General features: G+C 39.0%; 3 protein-coding genes across 3 annotated transcripts in view; all 3 read left to right on the forward strand.

Annotated features, from left to right (window-relative positions):
* Positions 1 to 4,124: 4,124 nt before the first annotated feature.
* LOC310943957 (TBC1 domain family member 24-like) lies at positions 4,125 to 10,716 on the forward strand (the record flags this gene model as incomplete). Its single annotated transcript, XM_083909653.1, has 11 exons — positions 4,125 to 4,321; positions 5,123 to 5,268; positions 5,961 to 6,222; positions 6,311 to 6,427; positions 6,834 to 7,250; positions 7,340 to 7,583; positions 8,589 to 8,740; positions 9,100 to 9,163; positions 9,970 to 10,068; positions 10,165 to 10,435; positions 10,541 to 10,716. 11 exons carry the CDS (start codon positions 4,125 to 4,127, stop codon positions 10,714 to 10,716), a joined length of 2,145 nt encoding a protein of 714 aa, XP_083765779.1.
* A 1,282-nt stretch (positions 10,717 to 11,998) lies between these two features.
* On the forward strand, positions 11,999 to 15,453 carry LOC310943607 (uncharacterized protein). The gene is made up of 3 exons (XM_083909229.1): positions 11,999 to 12,098; positions 12,838 to 12,901; positions 13,002 to 15,453. Exons 2-3 carry the CDS (start codon positions 12,853 to 12,855, stop codon positions 14,102 to 14,104), a joined length of 1,152 nt encoding a protein of 383 aa, XP_083765355.1. The 5' UTR covers positions 11,999 to 12,098; positions 12,838 to 12,852; the 3' UTR covers positions 14,105 to 15,453.
* A 962-nt stretch (positions 15,454 to 16,415) lies between these two features.
* Positions 16,416 to 20,716, forward strand: part of cfap52 (cilia and flagella associated protein 52) — a gene marked incomplete at both ends in the record, with an annotated part of 9,913 nt that continues 5,612 nt past the window's right edge. The window contains 8 exons of the mRNA XM_083909654.1: positions 16,416 to 16,476; positions 16,910 to 17,109; positions 17,339 to 17,475; positions 18,562 to 18,690; positions 18,792 to 18,891; positions 18,999 to 19,115; positions 20,330 to 20,430; positions 20,565 to 20,716. The exon at positions 20,565 to 20,716 is cut by the window's right edge and continues 19 nt beyond it. Coding sequence (XP_083765780.1) covers positions 16,416 to 16,476; positions 16,910 to 17,109; positions 17,339 to 17,475; positions 18,562 to 18,690; positions 18,792 to 18,891; positions 18,999 to 19,115; positions 20,330 to 20,430; positions 20,565 to 20,716 — 997 coding nt within the window. The remainder of the gene's footprint in view (positions 16,477 to 16,909; positions 17,110 to 17,338; positions 17,476 to 18,561; positions 18,691 to 18,791; positions 18,892 to 18,998; positions 19,116 to 20,329; positions 20,431 to 20,564) is intronic.

The following is a 20,716-nucleotide window of genomic DNA, read 5'->3' on the forward strand; positions in this document are numbered from 1 at the left end:
ACGCCTTAGTTTGTATTGAAGTACGATAATAACGATCTATGCAGGACTGTTTTAAAAACACACGCTCAACGCAAAAGTGCAAGTTTGTCGCTCGGCTTTTTTTCCTCGAACCTCGACTCGAAAACGATCAGAGTGAGTGAAATGTGTTTGTCGCGTGTTTGTTCTCCACTGCGTGTTCAGACAGGAACGTGAAGGGGAATTGGAGTGCAAAAATTGACGATAAAGACAATTATAACTCGATATATTTAGCGTACAATCGCCCGATTGTATGAATCGTTGTTTTTCCACGACCCTCAGCTCTGTGGATTTTTGGACAACGGTGATTGACAAAGTGATTTTTAGAGGTTTATTTGATATTCTACAAGAATATCGCTATGAAAAGGTGACGCTACAGTGATATTCAACCATGAAAGTAGGGCGTTTACGTAGGAGGATGCAATGCTAATAGAGCTAACGGTGAACAAATCTCAATGTCTCAATAATTCAATATTGTCATTGAAACAGAACTTTTACTACATGAGTAGACACTTGTTAGAGAACAGCATGTTATTCAATAATTACTGAAACATTGACCAATTGGACACGAGCATTCAAAAGTTTAGAGAAGATTAACTTCACTTTCACCTGTAAAGGTTATATTGTATTTTAGGTGCATTCTGAAATGTTAATCCCTAACTTTTTGTGAGTAGTGTATATCCTCCAAAGCAGTGTTTTCCCAATCCTGATCCTCAGGGATCTCTGCCCTGCCATGTTTTAGATGTTGCCCTACTCCAAAAACACCTGATTCAGATGAAACATTACATTTTTGAAAAGAAAAAAAAAAGTTTAAACCTGATTTTTTTTTAAGCATTTTTTTAAACAAAAGTTGAAACATAAAAAAAAATTAAATGACTAAAGTCGAAATATAAGATTTGAAAAAGAAGTTGAAATTAAGAAAAAAATTGCAACTAAATTTTTGAAAAAAAAAAAAAAAAGTTGAAACCTGATTTTTGAATGAAACTAACAAGTTTCACACAAACCTGAATGAAAGTAACAAGTTTAAAACTAAAAAAATTTTGGAAAAAAAAAAAATGTTGAAATATAAATTTTTGTGGGAAAAAACCCACACTTTTGTCCATTTTTTAAAATAATCTTATATTTCGACTTTTGTCATTTTTTTCAAAAATGTAATGTTTCAACTTTTGTGATTTTTTTTTTTTTTTTCAAAAATGTAATGTACACATGAATCAGGTGTATTTGGAGCAGCGCAACATGTAAAACATGGCACGGCAGAGTTCCCTGAGGATCAGGGTTGGGGAAACACTGCTCTAAAGGAAGTGTGTGTGAGATGGTGAATATTTTTTTTTTTTTTTTGATGCCACGTGGACGAGACGCTGCTATAGGCTAACACCTCAGGACGCCACTTTACAGAAGTGCTTATGTGAGAGTGACCGTAAAGCTAATATCTGTGGGTTAAATTGGATTTGAACCATCTTCGGACGACCGTAAGAGCTATAACTCGGTCACGTACGTTGCCTTAAACCCCGCCCACCGCGAGCCTCAAAGTCACGCCACGTAAACGAGCATCTCCAGTCGCTAACCTGAGAAAAAACGAGATAAAAACTACATTACTACAGATTTTACTGGAGCAATACGCTTGTCTAGTATCTGGTTAAAGCTTCCCAAAATGTTATGGATTCCTTTTTTAGTGTTTATTTTTTACTGTATATAATTAATATAACATTTTCAATAGGTTTTATTGATATAATCTCAGTGAATGTAAGGAATTGGGTCACAAAAAGAACTGACTTCCTGTTGCTAAAATTCTCCTCACTGTCTGTCTGAACACTGTGGGTAAAGATTCCTTCCTTCCTTCCTTTGAATACCTCCTATAACTCAACTGTTCTTCCTTAAATCTCGCTGACCTCCCCCTGACCTTTGACCTTTCCCCCCTCCTCCTCCATGTTGTGATGGACTGACCTGCACCATCGAGAATGATGCCAAAGATTGTTCCTGCTGTTCTTTTCTAAGATGGGATGTTGCTGGTCAGTGTGTGTCTGTGTGTCTGTGTGTGTGTGTGACAGAGAGAGTGATAACATGTAAACCATGAGTGTCATTGTAAAGTCATGTGACCGGAGCAGTGGGTGACATCTTAAAACTTGTGCTTTCTTTGTGACGATGGAGGAGGAGGAGGAGGAGGAAGACGAAAGAAGACATTTTGTGGTAAACGTTACTATGATTTGGTCTTTTGTAGATGATGATTTTTTTTGTGTGTCAGTTATGAAATTAAACTAAAAACAGGTGGTTTTCATGACGACTGTTCCAGACTAGTTTGTCCAAAAATGCTTCATTTTTTAGAATTATTTTTTCTATCTATTTATCTATCCATCTATCTATCTCATCTTAAAGTTATCTATAATCTATCCATCTATGAGTTAGCTTCAAGTTTTATATCAGTTAGCTTAGTAATCTGTTAGCTTAAAATTATCTATCAGTTAGATAAAGTGACAATCAGTTAGCTTAGTTGTCTTTCTGTTAGCTTAGAGTTACCTACCTACCCACCCACCCCCTTAAAGTTATCTATCAGTTAGCTTCAAGTTTTATATCAGTTAGCTTAGTTATCTGTTTGCTTAAAGTTATCTATCTGTTAGATAAAGTTAACTATCAGTTAGCTTAGTTATCTTTCTGTTAGCTTAGTTATTTACCTACCCACCCACCCCCTTAAAGTTATTTATGTTAGCTTAAAGTTATGTACTAGTTAGCTTAGTTCCCCTTCTATGGGTTAGCTAACTAACCCTCTGTCTGTCTGTCTGTCTGTCTATCTATCTATCACAACACAAAGGTGTGTTCTGTCCGTCAAAGGTAGTGATGTCATGCGGCACTGCAGTTCCAACAGTGACCACAGAGTGTCGCTGTTGTCCTGTGTGTCAGACCTCACAGGTGTCATAGACTTGCATTGAAATATATAAGCATTTATTCCCACACGTTAATGAAGTAATGAGCTGTATTTACATTACTTTTAATCACATGCTTAAGACTAAGCAAGTTTTAAAGAATTATTTTTTTTTGTACGTTTTTGTTCTGATAAACAACATTTTGGTTTAAATTAAAGACGCTAAATATGAAACTATATTTACAGGAAAGTAAATATAGTTTCATATTTAGCGTCTTTAATTACAACAATAGTAAAAATAGAAGAAAATTCCACTGCAAAATGTTTCTATTTTATTATTGTTGTAATTAAAGACCCTAAATATGAAACAAGATTTACTTTCTGTAAATACAGTTTCATATATTTCATATATATATATATATATATATATATATATTTTTGTCTTTAGAGATACTCATGAACTTTGAGTGAAATGATGGAAAACGATCCCTTATGTTCCATCTGTTGCATGCTGCTGCTCTGTGATTGGCTGAATAGACCAGTGCATTAAGGAGCAGTTGAACATGTGCATACCTCATAAATGACATAGTATATACATAAAACGCCCCCCACCCTCCATGGAAAATGACATACATGATGATGATGATGATGATGATGATGCACGTCTGCTCTTCCTCACTCTCAGGACTCCAGAGTTCAACTTGATTCCATGTGAAGCCCACATCTGAGATAAGAGCCTGTAGAGGTTTGATGTTTCATCAGCAAACAGCGCGTGTTTGGATCAAAAACACACATCTGTTGTGTCAAATAATAACCTTTAGGAACTTCTTGGAATATATGTGTTGTGGCGTTTCATTTTGTACACTTTTGAGGATTACACACACCCACACACGAGGGTTATTTTAATTCGTTTTCATGCAGGAATAAACATGTCATTGTTAACGTGTGAACTGCAGAAGTCAGTAAATATAAAAGCAGTTTATCTGAAGGACGCAAATGCGTGTATATAACGTTAAAAATCTGTTTATTTTTAACGTGACGTGGTGCATGTGACGGCTCTGTGGACGCTTCCTGCTTCACTTCTCAGAAAACGACACTGTATGTGAAACAGTTGGCTCAGAGTGCCTCAGATTACCGTAAACAAAGCACAGCCCACGGCCTTATATAAAGCCCTGATCCTGACACATGGACAGTTGATACCAGCAGTCACTTCTGTAACTTCTTCTTCTTCTTCTGGAGAATGACTCTGGACATGATTCACATTTCCAGAACGCCCGAGTTCTCCCACTGTGGGAACATGAATCCAGTCTCTGACCTCGACGTGGACCGTGTCGTCGTCGCAGGAGGCCGAAGCAGACAAAGATCTCACTCCTATTATAGCCCTGAAGACAGTAAGAACTATGGCAAACAGCCACGGGCGGAACAAGCTTCTCTTAGACCTCGATCCAGGTATGTTCTTACTGTTTTATTTCATAATGTAGAACCTTTATTATGTTGGTAGTAAGATCATGGAGCAATGTACCTGTTTACAGAGAGGCCATAATCAACACTAGAATAAACTAGATCAGTGTTTCCCAACCCTGATCCTCAGGGAACTCTGCCGTGCCATGTTTTACATGTTACCCTTCTCCAAAAACACTTGATTCGGATGAAACATTACATTTTTGAAAAATAAATGTGTGGGGTTTTTTCCCCAAAAATGTTATAGTTCAACTTTTGTCTATTTTTTTCCTAAAAAATTTTATGTTTCAACTTTTTTTTTTTTTTTTTTCAAATCTTATATTTCGACTTTTGTTATTAAAAAAAAAAATTATGTTTCAACTTTTGTTTAAAAAAAATTAATTTTCTTTTTTAACTTTTGTGATTTTTTTCCCCAAAAATTTTTATATTTTAACTTTTGTCAAATTTTTTTCCGAATTTTTTTTCAATGTTTCAACTTTTTTTTTTTTTTCAAATCTTATATTTCGACTTTTGTAATTAAAAAAATTTAAAATTAAAAAACATTTTAAAAAATGTAATGTTTCTACTTTTGTTTAAAAAATGTTTTAAAAAAACTTTTTAACTTTTGTGATTTTTATTTTTTTTTCAGAAATGTAATGTTTCATCTGAATCAGGTGTTTTTGGAGCAGGGCAACATGTAAAACATGGCAGGGCAGAGTTCCCTGAGGATCAGGGTTGGGGAAACACTGGACTAGAAAGAAGTTTAATTATTATTACTGAATACGTTACTAACTCCCTTTAACTCCTCAGGTCCTTTTACAGTTATGAGACGTCAGAGCTTTACTCCACCTTGAAGCAAGCAAACTTGATATCAAATCAAGACAACGGAGCTCGAGTCACTGCCAAGAAGTCAAAGTCTAAACCGCACAAACTTTCATCCTCGAGAGAACTTCACGGTACTGTGAAATTAAGTTTTCTATCATCAATAAGAAGAAAAAAATGTTTGTTTCTACGTCAAGCCATTTTAACATTTAATAGCTAGACTGGACATGTGTCACTGTAATTCAATTCTTCCTCGTCAAATAGAACATTTAGGATATCCACAATTACATTCTGGATATCTGCAATAGAATACTTACAAGGAGAAACTCCCATTTTCAGATATCTTCAATCAAGACAAGTGTTACTAGTCATAATAACATTTACAGTAATTGTAATGAAACCGCACTGAAGTGACGTCATTTGGAAGAATGACATTGTGGATAGGAAGAATATCATTGTCAATAGGAAGAATGTAATTGTGGATAGGAAGAATATAATTGTCAATAGGAAGAATGTAATTGTGGATAGGAAGAATATAATTGTGGATAGGAAGAATGTAATTGTCAATAGGAAGAATGTAATTGTGGATAGGAAGAAAGTCATTGTGTATAGGAAGAATATAATTGTGTATAGGAAGAATGTAATTGTGGATATCTGAAATTGAAAGCCCAACACACATGAATTGCAAAATTGATGTAATTTTTCCTAGGAAGAAAGTCATTGTGGATAGGAAGAATTGAATTACAGATATCTGTAATATATATATCCAGTCCAGCTATTAAATGTTAAAACGGCCTGTCGTATGTTCCTGTGGTGTCGCTCACAGGCAGTAAAGGCAGTCTGAAGTCCGTGTCCATGATGACCATCTCCGAGTCGGACAACTGGGAGATCAGCTCCAACTCTGGGATGAAGTACGGACAGTTCGTTGACTGGGAGAAGATCGACCCCGACGCGGCGGGACGATACCAGCACATCGTGGAGAGCGAGCACCGGCAGCTGAAAGCCATGGGCCGCGAAGGATTCTGGGCCACGCCGCACACACTCAGGGCCAAAGCTTACTATCACATCATTCACAGCATCAACTTCCGGTGAGGTGTCGTGAAGAAACACATTCATGTATGCAATGTTGTTTTGTTTTTTTTAACTCGAATCAACTAAATAATGTGATATTTGCAGCAAGTCTGTCACTTCAGACAGAGACGTCTACTATGAATTGTCCAAGAAGCTGTTTGGAGAACAGAAGATGAGCAACCATCCTGTCCCAGAGTACATGGAGGCAGAGGAAATACCAAGGTACATACATCCATTTCTGGATTTAAAAAAATGATGTTTTTTCTCAAAATTAAACTTTTTTCTCAAAATTAAATTTCATTCTCAAAATGAATTTTTTTTTTCCTACTTTTTTTTTTTTCCTCAAAAAATTTTTTTCTCTCAAATTGTAATTTTTTTCTCTCAAATTGTAATTTTTTTCTCAAAATGTACATTTTTCTCAAAATGTCATTTTTTTCTCAAAATGTCATTTTTTTCTCAAAATGTCATTTTCTATCTCAAAATTAGTTTTTTTCTCCAAAATTTTTTTAAAAAAAATTTGTTTTTTTTTCTCAAATTTTTTTTTTTCCCCACAAAATTTTAATTTCTTCAGATTTTCCAATCCAGAAATGCTAAAAAACAGGAGACAAATAATAATATCTTCACGCAGATATTGTCTCAACAAAGCCGGGCTGAACTCCGTCAAAAAGATCATCCTCTGTCTCGACGAACACTTCCCAGACATGAACTTCTGCCCCATCCTGCCGGCCTTGGTCGCCCTCATCCTCCACTTCAGCCAGGACGAGGCCGAGTGTTTCTACAGCGTCTCCAAGCTCATCCGTTACCACGACCCCAACAAGCGCTACATAGACCAGACCTTTCTCACCTACCGCGCTTCCTGCATGACCTTTGGAGACCTCGCCAACAGGTGCTGCAGGGGCATCCGGAAGCTGATCGCCAACTCGCACCAGAACCTCTTTGAGTTCTACTCGGACTGGATCATGTGGATCTTTGCGTACCTCCCGTTCACGTACGCCATCAGAGTGTTGGACGTCTACCTGTTGGAGGGTTACAAGGTCCTCTACAGGTTAGCGTCTTCATTTTTTTAATCATCTTTAATGTGTGTCCTTTTTCTTGCGACGTAACCCCCTCCGTCTGACTCCCTTCTCTCTGCAGGGTGGCTCTGGCGTTGCTCGGCCTCTACAAAGTGTCGGTGTCGTCTCGAGTGCAAGACGTGCAGGACTTCCAGACGGACATGAAGAGGTTCGTGCAGAACATCGCTCGCCACTGCACGGCGGAGAAGCTCCTGCAGAGGGCCTTCAAGATCCCCATGGCCATACGGCGGGAGCTCAACCTGCTGTTCAACGCCAACAAGGACTCGCTCATGCAGAAAGGTGTCAGCGTCCACCAGAGGAGGTTGGTTTCTTAGAGAACGACCGTTTTAGCAAAGGCGGACGGAGTGCACGGCTTCATTACTTGAGTAAAAGTACAGATACCCCTTGCTAAACCGCTTTATCCAAGGTCGCGCGGGGTGCTGTGCCTATCTCAGCTGACATAGGCGATAGGCGTGGTACACCCTGGACAGTTCGCTAGTCCACCGCAGGGCCATATAAAGAGACATCCATCCATTCATCCATCCATCCATCCATTATCTACCGCTTTATCCTCCAGTGGGGAGGAAGCCCCACCGGAGAACCCGGAGAAAACCCACGCACACAGAGGGGAGAACGGGGAAACTCCTTGCAGAAAGGCCCTTGTTCCGAAGTTGTTCCAAACGGGGCTCCAACCCAGGAAGCTGGGTCTTCGTGCTGCAAAGGCAAGAGCGATAACCACTACACCAACCGTGGGCCCCATAAAGAGACGAACAACCATTATCGCATATCGCATGTTTTTGGACCGTGGGAGGAAGCCGGAGAACCCGGAGAAAACCCACTCACACACGGGGAGAACGGGGAAACTCCTTGCAGAAAGGTCCTGGTTCCGAAGTTGTTCCAAACGGGGCTTGAACCCAGGAACCCGGGTAGTTTTGTTTTGGTAAACACTAGAAGCGAACACTATCATTAACTTGTTCAGAAAATGTAAATATTCTGACGAGGTGGGGGCCACGGGTTGGTACATTCCAGAGATGGACCTACTGCGTCTTCATCCATGGTTTCCATGGTTCTCGACTAAATCTGACCATGGAGTAGTTTGTGTTTTTTGTAGAAGAAGAAGTAACGTGTACTCGCTGTTATGGATAGAAATGTAGTGGAAAAAAGAGTACAATATTTGCCTCTCAAATATACTCGAGATCCCTCAAAATTGTACTGAAGTACTGTACTCAAGTAAATGTACTACGTTACTGTCTGGGCTCTGCATTTTAAAGCAGCTCTGTCTCCTTTTGAAAGGTCAATAATAATATATATATTAATGGTTTTAAAGGCAGACGGTGGAGACGGTGGACTTCACAAACTTCAGCTCCAGTGTTGTGACGGGCACAGAGATGAGAGTGGTCTGGGCCTGGATCCCCGAGCGCTTCGCCCTCTTCAGTCCCGTCAGACTGTTTACGACTGCCGAGCACGGAAGAAGCCTCGCTTCGTGAGTAAACCTTTAATATCGGGGGACTTTTGCATGCATCGGGTTTTGTTTTTTTTGTTTTTTGGTGATGCTGTCTGCAGGTCAATCATCGCAGACGAACCGCAGTCAATCATCACATTCCTGTGGCGTCTGATTGCACAACAGCCCTTAAGTGTCGTAAAGGTGTTGCCACTGTCAACATGTTTGCTGTGAGCATGAATGTCAAGTGACGCACGCTCCGATGGTGGCGAGGGAAGTTAAAAATGGAAAACAATAACTTCCTGAATGAGTTCTGCTAAAACAATGGACATTTTTCTTTTCAAATAGTAGCCTAAAAACAAAATAACGGTTCCGGTTTGTGTTTTTTATCTTTCATATAGATTGTATTCACATGTGGAGGGACACGAGCCAACAGTCTTGATGATCAAATCCACGGATGAAGAGGTAACACATTATTATCTACACTACTGTTCAATAGTTTGGGCTCACTTAGAAATTTCCTGATTTTTTAAGGAAAAGCACTTCCTTTTTTTTCAATGAATATAACACATTTTAGAGTCAAATTACAATTTGGAGAAATGACATTTTGGAGAAAGAAATTAAAATTTTGAGGGTGAAGAAAATGAGAAAAAAACTTACATTTTGATTTGGAAAAGGTACATTTTGAGAAAAAAATATATAATTTAGAGAAAAAAAAAAATTTGAGAAAAAAATATAAATTTTGAGGAAAAAAAATTAAATTTTGAGAAAAAAAAAATTTGGGGAAAAAAAATTTGAGGAAAAAGAATTTAATTTTGAGAAAATATATAATTTTTTTAAATGTCCTTATTTTTGAAGGAAAACCAAATTTTTCATTTTTTTTTTCACATTTTGAGATAAATTAAAATTTTGAGAAAGAAATTTGAATTTTGAGAAAAACTAAAACATTTTAGACGAAACATTTAAATTTTGATAGAAAATTTTAATTTTGATAGAAAAATTAAATGTTTAATTATGTTCTTATTTTTTTTTTCAGAAGTTATTATTTTGAATAAAAATCATCATTTCTAATCTTTTCTATTCATTTTGCAACTCTTATGATGTATACAAATCTGACTTTTAATGGAAAACACAACAAAAATTGTATAGGTGACCCCAAACTTTTGAAAGATAGTGTTTATACATATTTTATATATATATATATATATATATATATATATATATATATACAACCTGCTGTACATGCTAATTTACATTTGTCATTATTCCAGGTCTTTGGTGCCTTCCTGTCAACAGATATGACAGAAAGAAGAAAGCACGACTCAGCGGAACTTACGTATATCGGAACTGGCGAATGCTTCGTTTTCACGGTGAGACGCGTTCCTGTAAAAAAATGTGTTTTATTCACAGCGACGTTTACCGGAATGCGTCTTAAACCGTGTCTGAATGACGATTTGCTCCTACAGCTTCGTCCCAACATGGAGCTCTACCAGCAGACCATGGTCAACATTATGACCAGGAGAGCTTTCCCGCAGAACAACGCAAGTTCCTCAGTCACCTCCACCACCTCCACCACGATGCTGACCTGTCCTGCGGGGACTCCACAGGACCCGAGCTACCTGACGATCCCCTTCACTGCCCCCGCAGACGAGCCCACCACTGCCAAAGAGCCAAAGAGACACAAGGAGCAACAAGCCAACAAGTTTATAGCAGGCACCGACTCGCAGCTCATCATCGGTACAAACAGCTCACTTTAGAATAATTCAGCCTCTTCTATCAGACCACAGCAGCTCATGTAATGCATGTATGTGTGTGTGTGTGTGTGTGTGTGTGTTCTCTCAGGTGGTGATGGAGGTCATGCACTTTGTCTACAAGAAGACCTGGAGGGAGGATTCACAGAGAAGTGTGACACGTTTGAGAGCGTCCCACTCTGCAGGGCTCACTTCAGGATCCAGGCCCTGGAAGTGTGGGGCATCCAGAACTCCATTTCTCTGTCTCCATGTTTTCCCTCGGAGTAAAACTTTCTTTCTTTGATTATGATATTGTGATGTTGTTCCACTGGACTTGATTTATTTTTTATTTATTTACACGTGACATCGCTGTTATTGCCAAACGTCACCAGCTTACTTGTGAATAGTTCACATCCCCCAAAGATTTCTCACAAACAAAATAAACACACAGAATGAATGCAACCCTGTAATGTATTGTAAAGAAAGAATGAAGTGCTTTTCCTGCATTTATGTCTACGTCGAGCTGTTTTTTCTGATTTTCCGTTTATATGTGTTTGATACATCATTCATTCTGCTTGTGTGTCTTATTTAAAACCTTTTTTTTATATCAGAAAATAAAACATCCGACCCAAACTTTTACTTAAATTGCAAGAATTAAAAATGTCCAAAATGGTTCGGCCAATGAAAACCTTTCCTTTTCGTCAGTACGTTATAGTTATACTGTATTTGTGGTCAGTTATAGATAGATTAACTGCTATTTGAAGGTTGAAAACTACATTTCGTTGCTTTAACAGCAAGCGTGGATTGGACAGTGAAATAAAAATGAATAAAAAAACACCTTCCTGTGTTTAAGTGGGCTACCTATTGTACATAGGTAAATAAGAATATAGTGCAACTATGCAGCTGCATAGGGCCCCGCAGCCACCAGGGGGCCCCCAAGCTGCAAGTTCAGACTCATATTTTATTATATTTTTGAGAATTAAAAGTACCTGTCTTTATTTGCATGTATTGCACGCATTCATTATGCATATGTTTGCAAAGCATGTAAGTGTTCGTTGGGTAATCAGGTAAAAATCCCATTATAATACATTATATTTATTTAGAAGTAAGTTTAGTAATTTATTTTTTTACTGTTTTTGAATCGTGGGTTAAAACTGTTTTATGTTATGCTACTTTGTTATGATACCTTGTTATGCTACCTTGTTATGCTACCTTGTTACCTGCTGCATCATCACAGAATATATGAAAAAGTTAGGAATCTCCACCTCGAGTTTGAAAAAAATAGGGGCCCCCAAATAGTATCTCGCATAGGGCCCCCAAAAAAACAGCTAGAAACGGCCCTGGCAGTACTAATAATACACTAATACACACTAATAATAACAATCATATTCATAATCATAATAAATAGCATTCTTTTTCTTCCCATCTGAGTTGGTATAAGCCCCGCCTCTCTGTGGCTCTTGATTGGTTCGTCTGTCCACATGAAGCGCAGTGATTTGTTAAGCTTATCCGACCCTGCGAGTATCCACCAATCAGAGACAGGCTCTGGACTCGCTTCCGGCGCCCACCCCGGATGTTAACCAAAGTAGTAGCCCCCCGTGCTACATCTCGCAGAGCTACTGCGACTATTTACATCAAACTGTAAATCAGTTCGCCACGGGAACGAACAGGTTTGACCTCCGTTGCTTCAAACTGTTATTATAAAGCCGGACCACACAGTCCTCTTTACCGCTGAATCGGAAACGATGTAGTTGGCGAGCGCCACAGCGTTAGCTTCGGCTAGGTCGCTGATTGTTGGACTTTGTTAGCCGCTTCAGTGATGCTAACGTTAACCACAGAGTGGTAGGGGGTTTATTTCTCTGAGTATATGAACGAAAAACGGTCTTAAATATGTCACATTAATGCGACATGTTGTAATTTAAAATGCCCTGTGCAGCGTATGCTCTTATGGCGTCAGTTTAATACATTTGCTAGTGGGCTAGCGTTGCTTATTACTAGCTAAAGACGTTAGTAATTAAAAACACATCTGTTCAGGCAGGCGTTTGAATTTTAAATATGTTGCTGTATTTCTTTGAATGTGCTGCTGCTTTTGTTGTTTTTACTTTGTATTTTATTTTTTATGATGATTTGTATGATGTTACAAAGTGTTATAGTAATAAACTTTACTTACTTTCTTACTTGGTAGTGTTTGTAATGTTTAGGTCTATTTTTTACCATTAAGGCTGACCCTTAATATTGTAGTTTGCTGTATGTTTCATAATTGTATGAACATTACTGCTGGAACTAAATAACTGAACTCATTTAGCATCACATCTCTTAAAAAGTAGTATCACCTATTCGTTTAACAATAGTCTTTAAACATCAAGAAGTGATGATGAGACCATTTTTCTCTGTGTTTGTATTGCACAGACTTAGGCTGCAGTCATGGGTCCAGACACGTCACCTGTCATTAAAACAGAATCCTCAGATGAAAGTAAGTGTTGACGCTTCTCATAGAACTAATGCACAAGTCAATTTAGTTGGTTAACTGATTAAAAAGAGTGCTTTCTTTCTTTGACGTGATTGTTTATCAGGTCCAGCTGAAGTGACCGTGAAGGTCATCTCGGACTCCGACGTCACCGAGTCGGAGGACTCCAAAGAGCCGGTGAGAGACGCGAAAGACAAGCGCCACAGTTGCACCATCTGTGGTAAAGCATTTAGCAAACCCAGTCGTCTGGAAAGGCACAAACCCGTGCACTCGCGGGAGCCCAAGATTGTGCACACTTGTCAAATCTGCGAGAAGACGTTCTCGCAAGCGGAGAAGCTGGTCCGACACCAGGTTTTCCACAACAGGACTAACAAGCACCCGTGTCCCGACTGTGGCAAGGTCTTCAACAGGCCTTCGCGCTTGGAGAGGCACAAACGCACGCACTTAAGGAAACCAAAGGAGCCTCACCAGTGCACGTACTGCCTGAAGACGTTTAATAAGCTGAACAAACTGGAGCGTCACTTGCGAATGCACACCGGGGAGAGGCCGTTCACCTGCTCGGTGTGCGGGAAAGGGTTCTCCGAGGCCGGTCACTGCAAAGCGCACGAGAAAACGCACGAGGAGCAGCCGGACAAACCTCACAGCTGCCCCGACTGCGGCATGCGCTTCTTCAAGGCCTCGGCCGTCCGTCGACACTTCCGCTCGCACACCGGGGAGAAGCCGTTCAAGTGCAGCTTGTGTGAAAGTTGCTTCTCGCGCTCGGAGGGCCTGAAAAGACACATGCGGAGCCACACGGGGGAGAGGCCGTACAAGTGCATCGTGTGCACCAAAGGATTTTATACTCGCCAGGATTTGAACATCCACGCCTTGATCCACTCGGGGGAGAAACCGCACCTTTGCCCCGTGTGCGGCAAAGGCTTCTCGCAGCTGGGCAACATGAAGGAGCACATGCAGAACGTTCACATCAAGTCGGACAAGTACATCTGCAACGACTGCGGCGCGACGTTCACGCGCTACACGTCGCTGATCAAGCACCAGAGGACGCACACGGGGGAGAAGCCCTACCTGTGCGCCACCTGCGGGCGCAGGTTCTCGTGGAGCCATTCGCTCGCCAGACACCGCAGGACGCACATACACAAACAGATGTCTATGGTGGCGTCGGAGGATGGCGAAAGTTTTGAAAAACCCTCAGAGAGTCCCAGCAGTTGAGAAGGAAATATTCAAACTAATCTCATCATCTGTGGTTCGTTGAGTGAATCTTCTACTGCAGAGCTCCTAATTAGCTTTATCTTCCTTTTTATTCAAATATGTTGGCAATTAAAATATGAATATATGGTTGTGCGGCATTGGACACGGCGACCGGTTACTGTCCTGCAGTCGTAATCATAAATGTACATAACCCTGGCAGACTTTTATGAAATTCAAATATCTGATTATGCTGGAAATGTCTCTTCTCTTTAAGTTTAGTGATCAGATGAAGGTAATCATGTTTACGTTCAAGTACTGATGAGAAAATCACCCAAGAAATGAGATACTACAATTCATGACAAGTTGGCGACTAAGTTTAAATTGCTATTTAGGACTCTGAGTCGTCTGATATGCTACGAGGGAGTTATTCTCGCTATGTCGTCAAATGTTCCGTTCTTTTTTAGTGACAAGAGAGTTAGAGTTTGGGCTCTTCCTCCGTTTTTTGGTCTTTGTTTTCTGATTTTTTTTAAACATTGATTATGACACCAAGAACAATTATTGCCTCTTAGATTTGGCAGCTTTATCACCTGAGACAATGAAACGTCTCCTACAAAACAGGACATCGCAAAAGACTGAAAGCTGCCGTTAAAGGCAACGCGCAGTATTGAGAAGTTTGAGCCGACACCATCTCTGAAATTTACTTTTATTGTCATATTTTTTGCATTCTGCGACGCTATGTATAATTTTGATTTAATTATACCATTTAAAGTTAAATGTCCGATCATCACTCCTGATTTCCTTGTCCTCAAAAACAAATTTGAAGTCTGTGCATGTTGCCGTCAGTGGCTGCGACGCTTAAATAATAAAAAAAAAAAAATCCACATTTCCTTTGCCAAATTCAAAAATCCAACTTCCAGGTTTGTAAATTTAATCTTTGCGTATGTGTATATAAATAAAAAAAAGTATTATTTTAATCAAACTCTTGCAGACTGCGCTGACTGAGAGCAGAGCAGCACTGTTACAGTGATACTATGCAGGTATGTGACCTGTGACCTTTGACCTTTACTAAAGGGTAAACAACAGCTAATGTGAGTTCAAGAGCGGCCAAAAGTGCAATAGCTTCAGGGTCAAAAATGGTGATTAAGTGGTGCAGCACGTCTCTAGTTTTGTGTAATTAAAACTAATATCAACATTTTTCTCATTTTAATTTTTAAAAAATTTATATAATTTCAATCCATCTCTTTTAGACGTGTATAGCTGATGTAACGTTTGCTGTAATCTACCTTTGTGAGAACGTGCGTCGTCGTAGCTTCCCGCTGATCACCAGGTACACGAGTGCGCTGCTGTAGATCGCTGCATCACAAAACAAACGCGCAAAAGAGGCCAAAACGTTCATATATATATATATAACGCATATGCAACTGGAGTACGACAATGTATTTTCATTTGTGCTGATGAAGACGTGAATAAACACTGACTTGTGAAAATAGGTCTTTTTGTTGCTCTTTTTTGTGTAGTTCTTAAAGCTGCCAGTGAGGGGCAGTGTCATTTTGAAATGTAAAGGTTACTGGATTTAATTTGATGTAGAGAAATACATAATCTGGGATGGCAGGAGGTTTAACAGGAAACTTGGATGATAAATGCTAAAAGGTGAGTTTTTTTTGTTACTGTATTTTTTATTTTTTTAAAGAAGCAAAGTTATTATTAATAAACAAACCCTCAAGGCATTTCAAACTCTTTCTTTTCCGTTTATTTTCAGTGTTTTATTTTGACATTTTTTGAATCGGCTTGTTTGTTTTACCGTAAAAACCATTGTAAAGAGGGCGTTAAAATTCAGTGTCAGATAGTTTGACCACAGCTAACATTGGGAATTGGGTTTCTTTTCCGTAATTGAATGTGTTTAACAGAAAATATAACCGCTAATAAAGTTACAAGTTAACCGTTTTCTTGAAATGTGTGTAAAACGTGCGTCAGTTTTAAAAACAGGAAAAAACGAGGGCACCTGAACGCATCACTGTCTGCACAAAACAGAAAATATAACCGTTAATAAAGTTACAAGTTAACCGTTTTGTTAAAAAGTGTGTAAAACGTGCGCCAGTTTTTAAAACAGGAAAATCCGAGGGCACCTGAACGCATCACTGGCTGCACTTCCGGCGGTTGCTATGTAACGACTGTTTGGTGAGTTCGAAGACGATTTTTCCCCCGTAACTTTCAGAGAAAAGAACTTTCGCGTTTGTTTTCACGGTAAAACATTGAATTACATTTTTGAAAGTAGGTCTAATTTTTAATATTTTTTACAGGAAGATAAATAAACATTGAGCGGATCGTCGACATGGCTCTGGAAACACAAGACGTCCCTCGACTGGAACTGGAGGCCGTTATTGGATTCAATGGTAAGTTTTCTTTATTTAAAAAAAAAAAAAAACTTTATACTGCTGTGATAATGTAATAAAATGATAATCACTATTTGTTTTACTGAGGAGTAATCATTCATGTATTATTTATTAATTAGCATGTACTATTTTACTATTGATCACCAAACTTCACAATAAAATACATCATATAAATACAAACATGTGCACATGTACTAAAAATAATGCTAAGAAAGTATTAGAATAAAGCATTTAAACATATAAAACCACACATACTATGCAGGGAATAAGAAATTAAATGTTGATGCATGTATATAGTGCAAAAAAAAGAATATGAATGTGTGTGTATATGCAGAAGTTAGCTTTTATTCTAATCACTGTGCTTGCATTTAAATGGTTTTAATAATATTAAGACAGCTTTACTAACTGCTCTGTCCCATCTTCTTTCCTTTAGGACACGTGATCTCCGGTCTGAAAGTTCACCCAGACGGCGAGCGCCTCATCTACCCTCTGGGATCCACCGTCATCCTGAAGGGAATCGGCGACGGGAAGCAGCAGTTCCTGCACGGACACACCAACAACGTGTCCTGCATCTCCGTGTCCAGAAACGGAGAATACATCGCCTCTGGACAGGTCAACTTCATGGGCTTTAAGGTAGAAATAAATACTATAAATGCATGCATAGTGTTATTAATGGGCTTTTTGACAGGTGTTACTAATCACACAATCAGTGATTTTCAAAATAAGAGCCCGTTAATTGCTCAATTCCTCTTATTCCTCTTTTGTAAGTCACGTTGGATTAAAAGCATCTGCTCTGTGCTTCAATGCAAATGCATGTGAAATATTAAAAAATAATAATAAAAGTATTTACATTTGACCCTAGGCTATGATAATCATCTGGGACTATGCAAAGCGAACAGTCTACGCCCAGCTGCTCCTCCACAAGGCCAAAGTGGAGGCTCTGGCCTTCTCTCCCAACGACAAGTACCTGGTGTCCCTCGGGGGTCAGGACGACGGCAGGTACGGACACTTAACCCTCACCCAGGGGTGCAGCTTGTGAACAGGCAAGGCAGGCAACTGCTTGGGGCCCCCGAGCCGATAGGGGGCCCCCGACACTCTGAGCCCGAGGGCTGTTTTTTACTTAACAACAACCCTTAAACAACAATGACATCTCAGTAGTAAACCCCCCTAAAGGGGCCCCACCTCACTTTAACCTGTGTGAAGTAATCGTTCTGCAAGTTGGAAAATGAAGAGGATTATTTACAGTGTAATTCATATCTTTTTTACTCAGTTTATATATGGTTTTTTTTTTCAGTTATTTACAATATTTTATTGTTCTATATATTTATATTGTTTTATAATGTGGGTTCTTTACAGTGTAATGTACTTTTTACTAGTTTTTTAAAAACTATTTACAGTATTTTATTGTTCTTTATATTTATATTGTTTCATAATGTGGGTTCTTTACAGTGTAATGTATTTTTTACTCCGTTTATATGTTTTTTTTCCAGTTATTTACAGTATTTTATTGTTCTATATATTTATATTGTTTCATAATGTGGGTTCTTTACAGTGTAATGTATTTTTTAACGAGTTTTTTAAAAGCTATTTACAGTATTTTATTGTTCTATATATTTATATTGTTTTATAATGTGGGTTCTTTACAGTATAATGTATTTTTTTACTCAGTTTATATGTTTTTTTCCAGTTATTTACAGTATTTTATTGTTCTTTATATTTATATTGTTTCATAATGTGGGTTCTTTACAGTGTAATTTCTTTTTTACTCGGTTTATATATGTTTTTTTCCAGTTATTTACAGTATTGTATTGTTCTTCACATTTATATTTCCACATACTTTTTAATTACAAGGTTTTTCCATGTTATTTCATTCATTTCTGATTTTTTATTTATTTATTTTGAACTCATACATTTTTCATTGGTGTCAGATTATTTATAACATAATGGTTGGAAGGAAGGGGCCCCCCTGGAGTATGGGAATGTTTGCTTCGGGCCCCTACAGACTCTAGAATCGCCTCTGGCCCTGACCTTTAAATCACACGGAGACATTTGAAATTAAATGTGTGGTGTTCTGTGTATTCACAGCATCGTGGTGTGGAACATAGAGACCAAACAGGCCGTCTGTGGGAGTCCAGCCTCAGCTCACAGCGCCGGTCACTGCCTCACTGTGCAATACTTCAACACAAACGACCACAGCTTTGTTACTGCGGGGAGGTGAGAGAGAGAGAGAGAGCGTCCTCTTTGTGGGGTTTAAATCCTAACTTACATTCGTAGTAGTGTGACTGTCATGTTTAATATGATGTGTGTGTGTGTAGTGGAACACTGCGAGTGTGGGAGCTGGACCTCGTCAACAGAAAGATCCGTCCCACAGAGTGTCAGACGGGGAAGCTGAAGAGGACGGTGAAGTGCGTCGAGGTACGACGAGGAGGAGGAGAAGCCCAAGAGAGTCGTCTTTCATTCAATTCTTTGAATCCTGAGAATCGTCACATGTGATATAAGTGTTGTTCACGTGTTGCACGCAGATCTCAGCGGACGACGACCTCATGTTCTGCGGCACCACCAGTGGAGACATCATGAAGATCAACCTGAAAACAGGGCTCCTGTGTGACTGTGGACCGGTGAAGACAAAGTACAGCCTGGTAGGTCGTCCACATTTATAATGTCCCTGATGCTTATTCCTTATTTTGTTTGTTTTTTTAACATTTAGGGCCAATTCCTATCTTAACCCTTAATCTTAACTGGCCCTCAAAACCAAGTGTTGAGGGTTATTTTGTCACTTAGAAATGGGACACCCGTTAAATGCAGATACGTCTTCAGACTGTAGGGGGCAGAATAACGCCAAAGCTGCGTCCAGTCTGTCAACTCCAAACAAAAGAAGAAGAAGAAGAAGAAGAACACATTCACGTCAGGATTATTTATTACGATCCGTTTGTCAGTCAAGTTATTAGGTTGTCAGTTAGTTATAAGATGATACTCATACAAATATTCAGCTGACAGTTACCACACACCACGACTTATTGAAAAGTAAAACAATAGCAAACCATCGCGTGTCCGCACCGGCCGGCTATTGACAAAAGATCGTAAAATACAAATAAATGTTACGCAACAATGACGTCAGTAATCCATAATATGGGCCTAAACTAAGATAATACAATGGTTTTCATCATTTTTATATCTCTATTAACAAAGAAAATACTTCATTTGTAGCGTACTCGCTTCGCTGCTTTCGACGCCATCTTTGTTGTGTCAAAACACGCAATGCATTCTGGGTAGTCTCAAACTTGGCCCTCAATTGAATCACATCTCAGTCATCATTATTTTGATTCATTGAATTGACATTGTGATCCAAATCTTCACATTTTTATCTGGTTATAAAACAAAACGAACAGAAATCGGGGTGAGTCCATCTACTGCAAGTATTAGAACAGATCGACAGTAATTAATAATAAGTAAAATATGCATAATATTAAGCAAAAGAAGGACGTTTCGGGACAATCTTCACTTTTACCCAGATTTCCTCAGACTTGACTTTCTGAAAACCTCACAGAGAAAGTGATTTTTTTCCATTACAAAAACCTCATGGATGATGTCATACCACTGGATTAAACCATTTCCTTCTTATAGCCTTTTTAGCCGCTAAACTCAGTGTGCCCAAAAAAGGTATTTTGTGTTTTTATTTGAGGATGTAGAAAACAGGAGCCCCAAAATAAATTCTATTTGCAGCTGCAATTTCTTTGTTGGTTTCCAACTAATGTCCTTTATTTATAAACTATGCCATGTTTTTAGTTCCTGTGAGTCATTCAGACACTTATTATCTGCATAATAACTGTTTTATTACACTGTTTCTGCACAGGGTGTGAATGTCCTGAAGATCCTGAAGTCTGGAGATCTGCTTGTGGGCTCTGGATGTGGCCTCTTCACTCTGTGTTCAAGGACTAACTTCAAAATTCTCAAGTGAGGAACTGTATGAAGTATAATTCAATAGATTAATTCTGTTTAATTCTGTTGACCTTTGACTTCCTGCGATGTTTTTGCACTTTCCTCGTGATTATATATCCATTTATTCTATTGTTTTATTGCATAATCAGGAAAGTGCAGCTGGAGAAGGGCGTGACGTCCATCGCTGTGAGAGCACAGAGGCAGCAGATGTTTGTGGGCACAGAAGCCGCTCAGATCTACAGCCTCGCTGACGGAGAGTTCAAAGCTGAGCTCGTGTCCACCGGCCACATCGCGGCTGTCA

The sequence above is a fragment of the Microchirus variegatus genome (genome assembly GCF_963457635.1).
Source record: "Microchirus variegatus genome assembly, chromosome: 23".
Lineage (NCBI taxonomy): Eukaryota > Metazoa > Chordata > Actinopteri > Pleuronectiformes > Soleidae > Microchirus > Microchirus variegatus.

Bases quoted from the DNA above. Each gene is read 5' to 3' on its own strand.
- LOC310943607 (XM_083909229.1), top strand. From the start codon at position 12,853: ATGGGTCCAGACACGTCACCTGTCATTAAAACAGAATCCTCAGATGAA. The intron at 12,902-13,001 runs GTAAGTGTTGAC...ATTGTTTATCAG, and splicing joins AACAGAATCCTCAGATGAAA to GTCCAGCTGAAGTGACCGTG.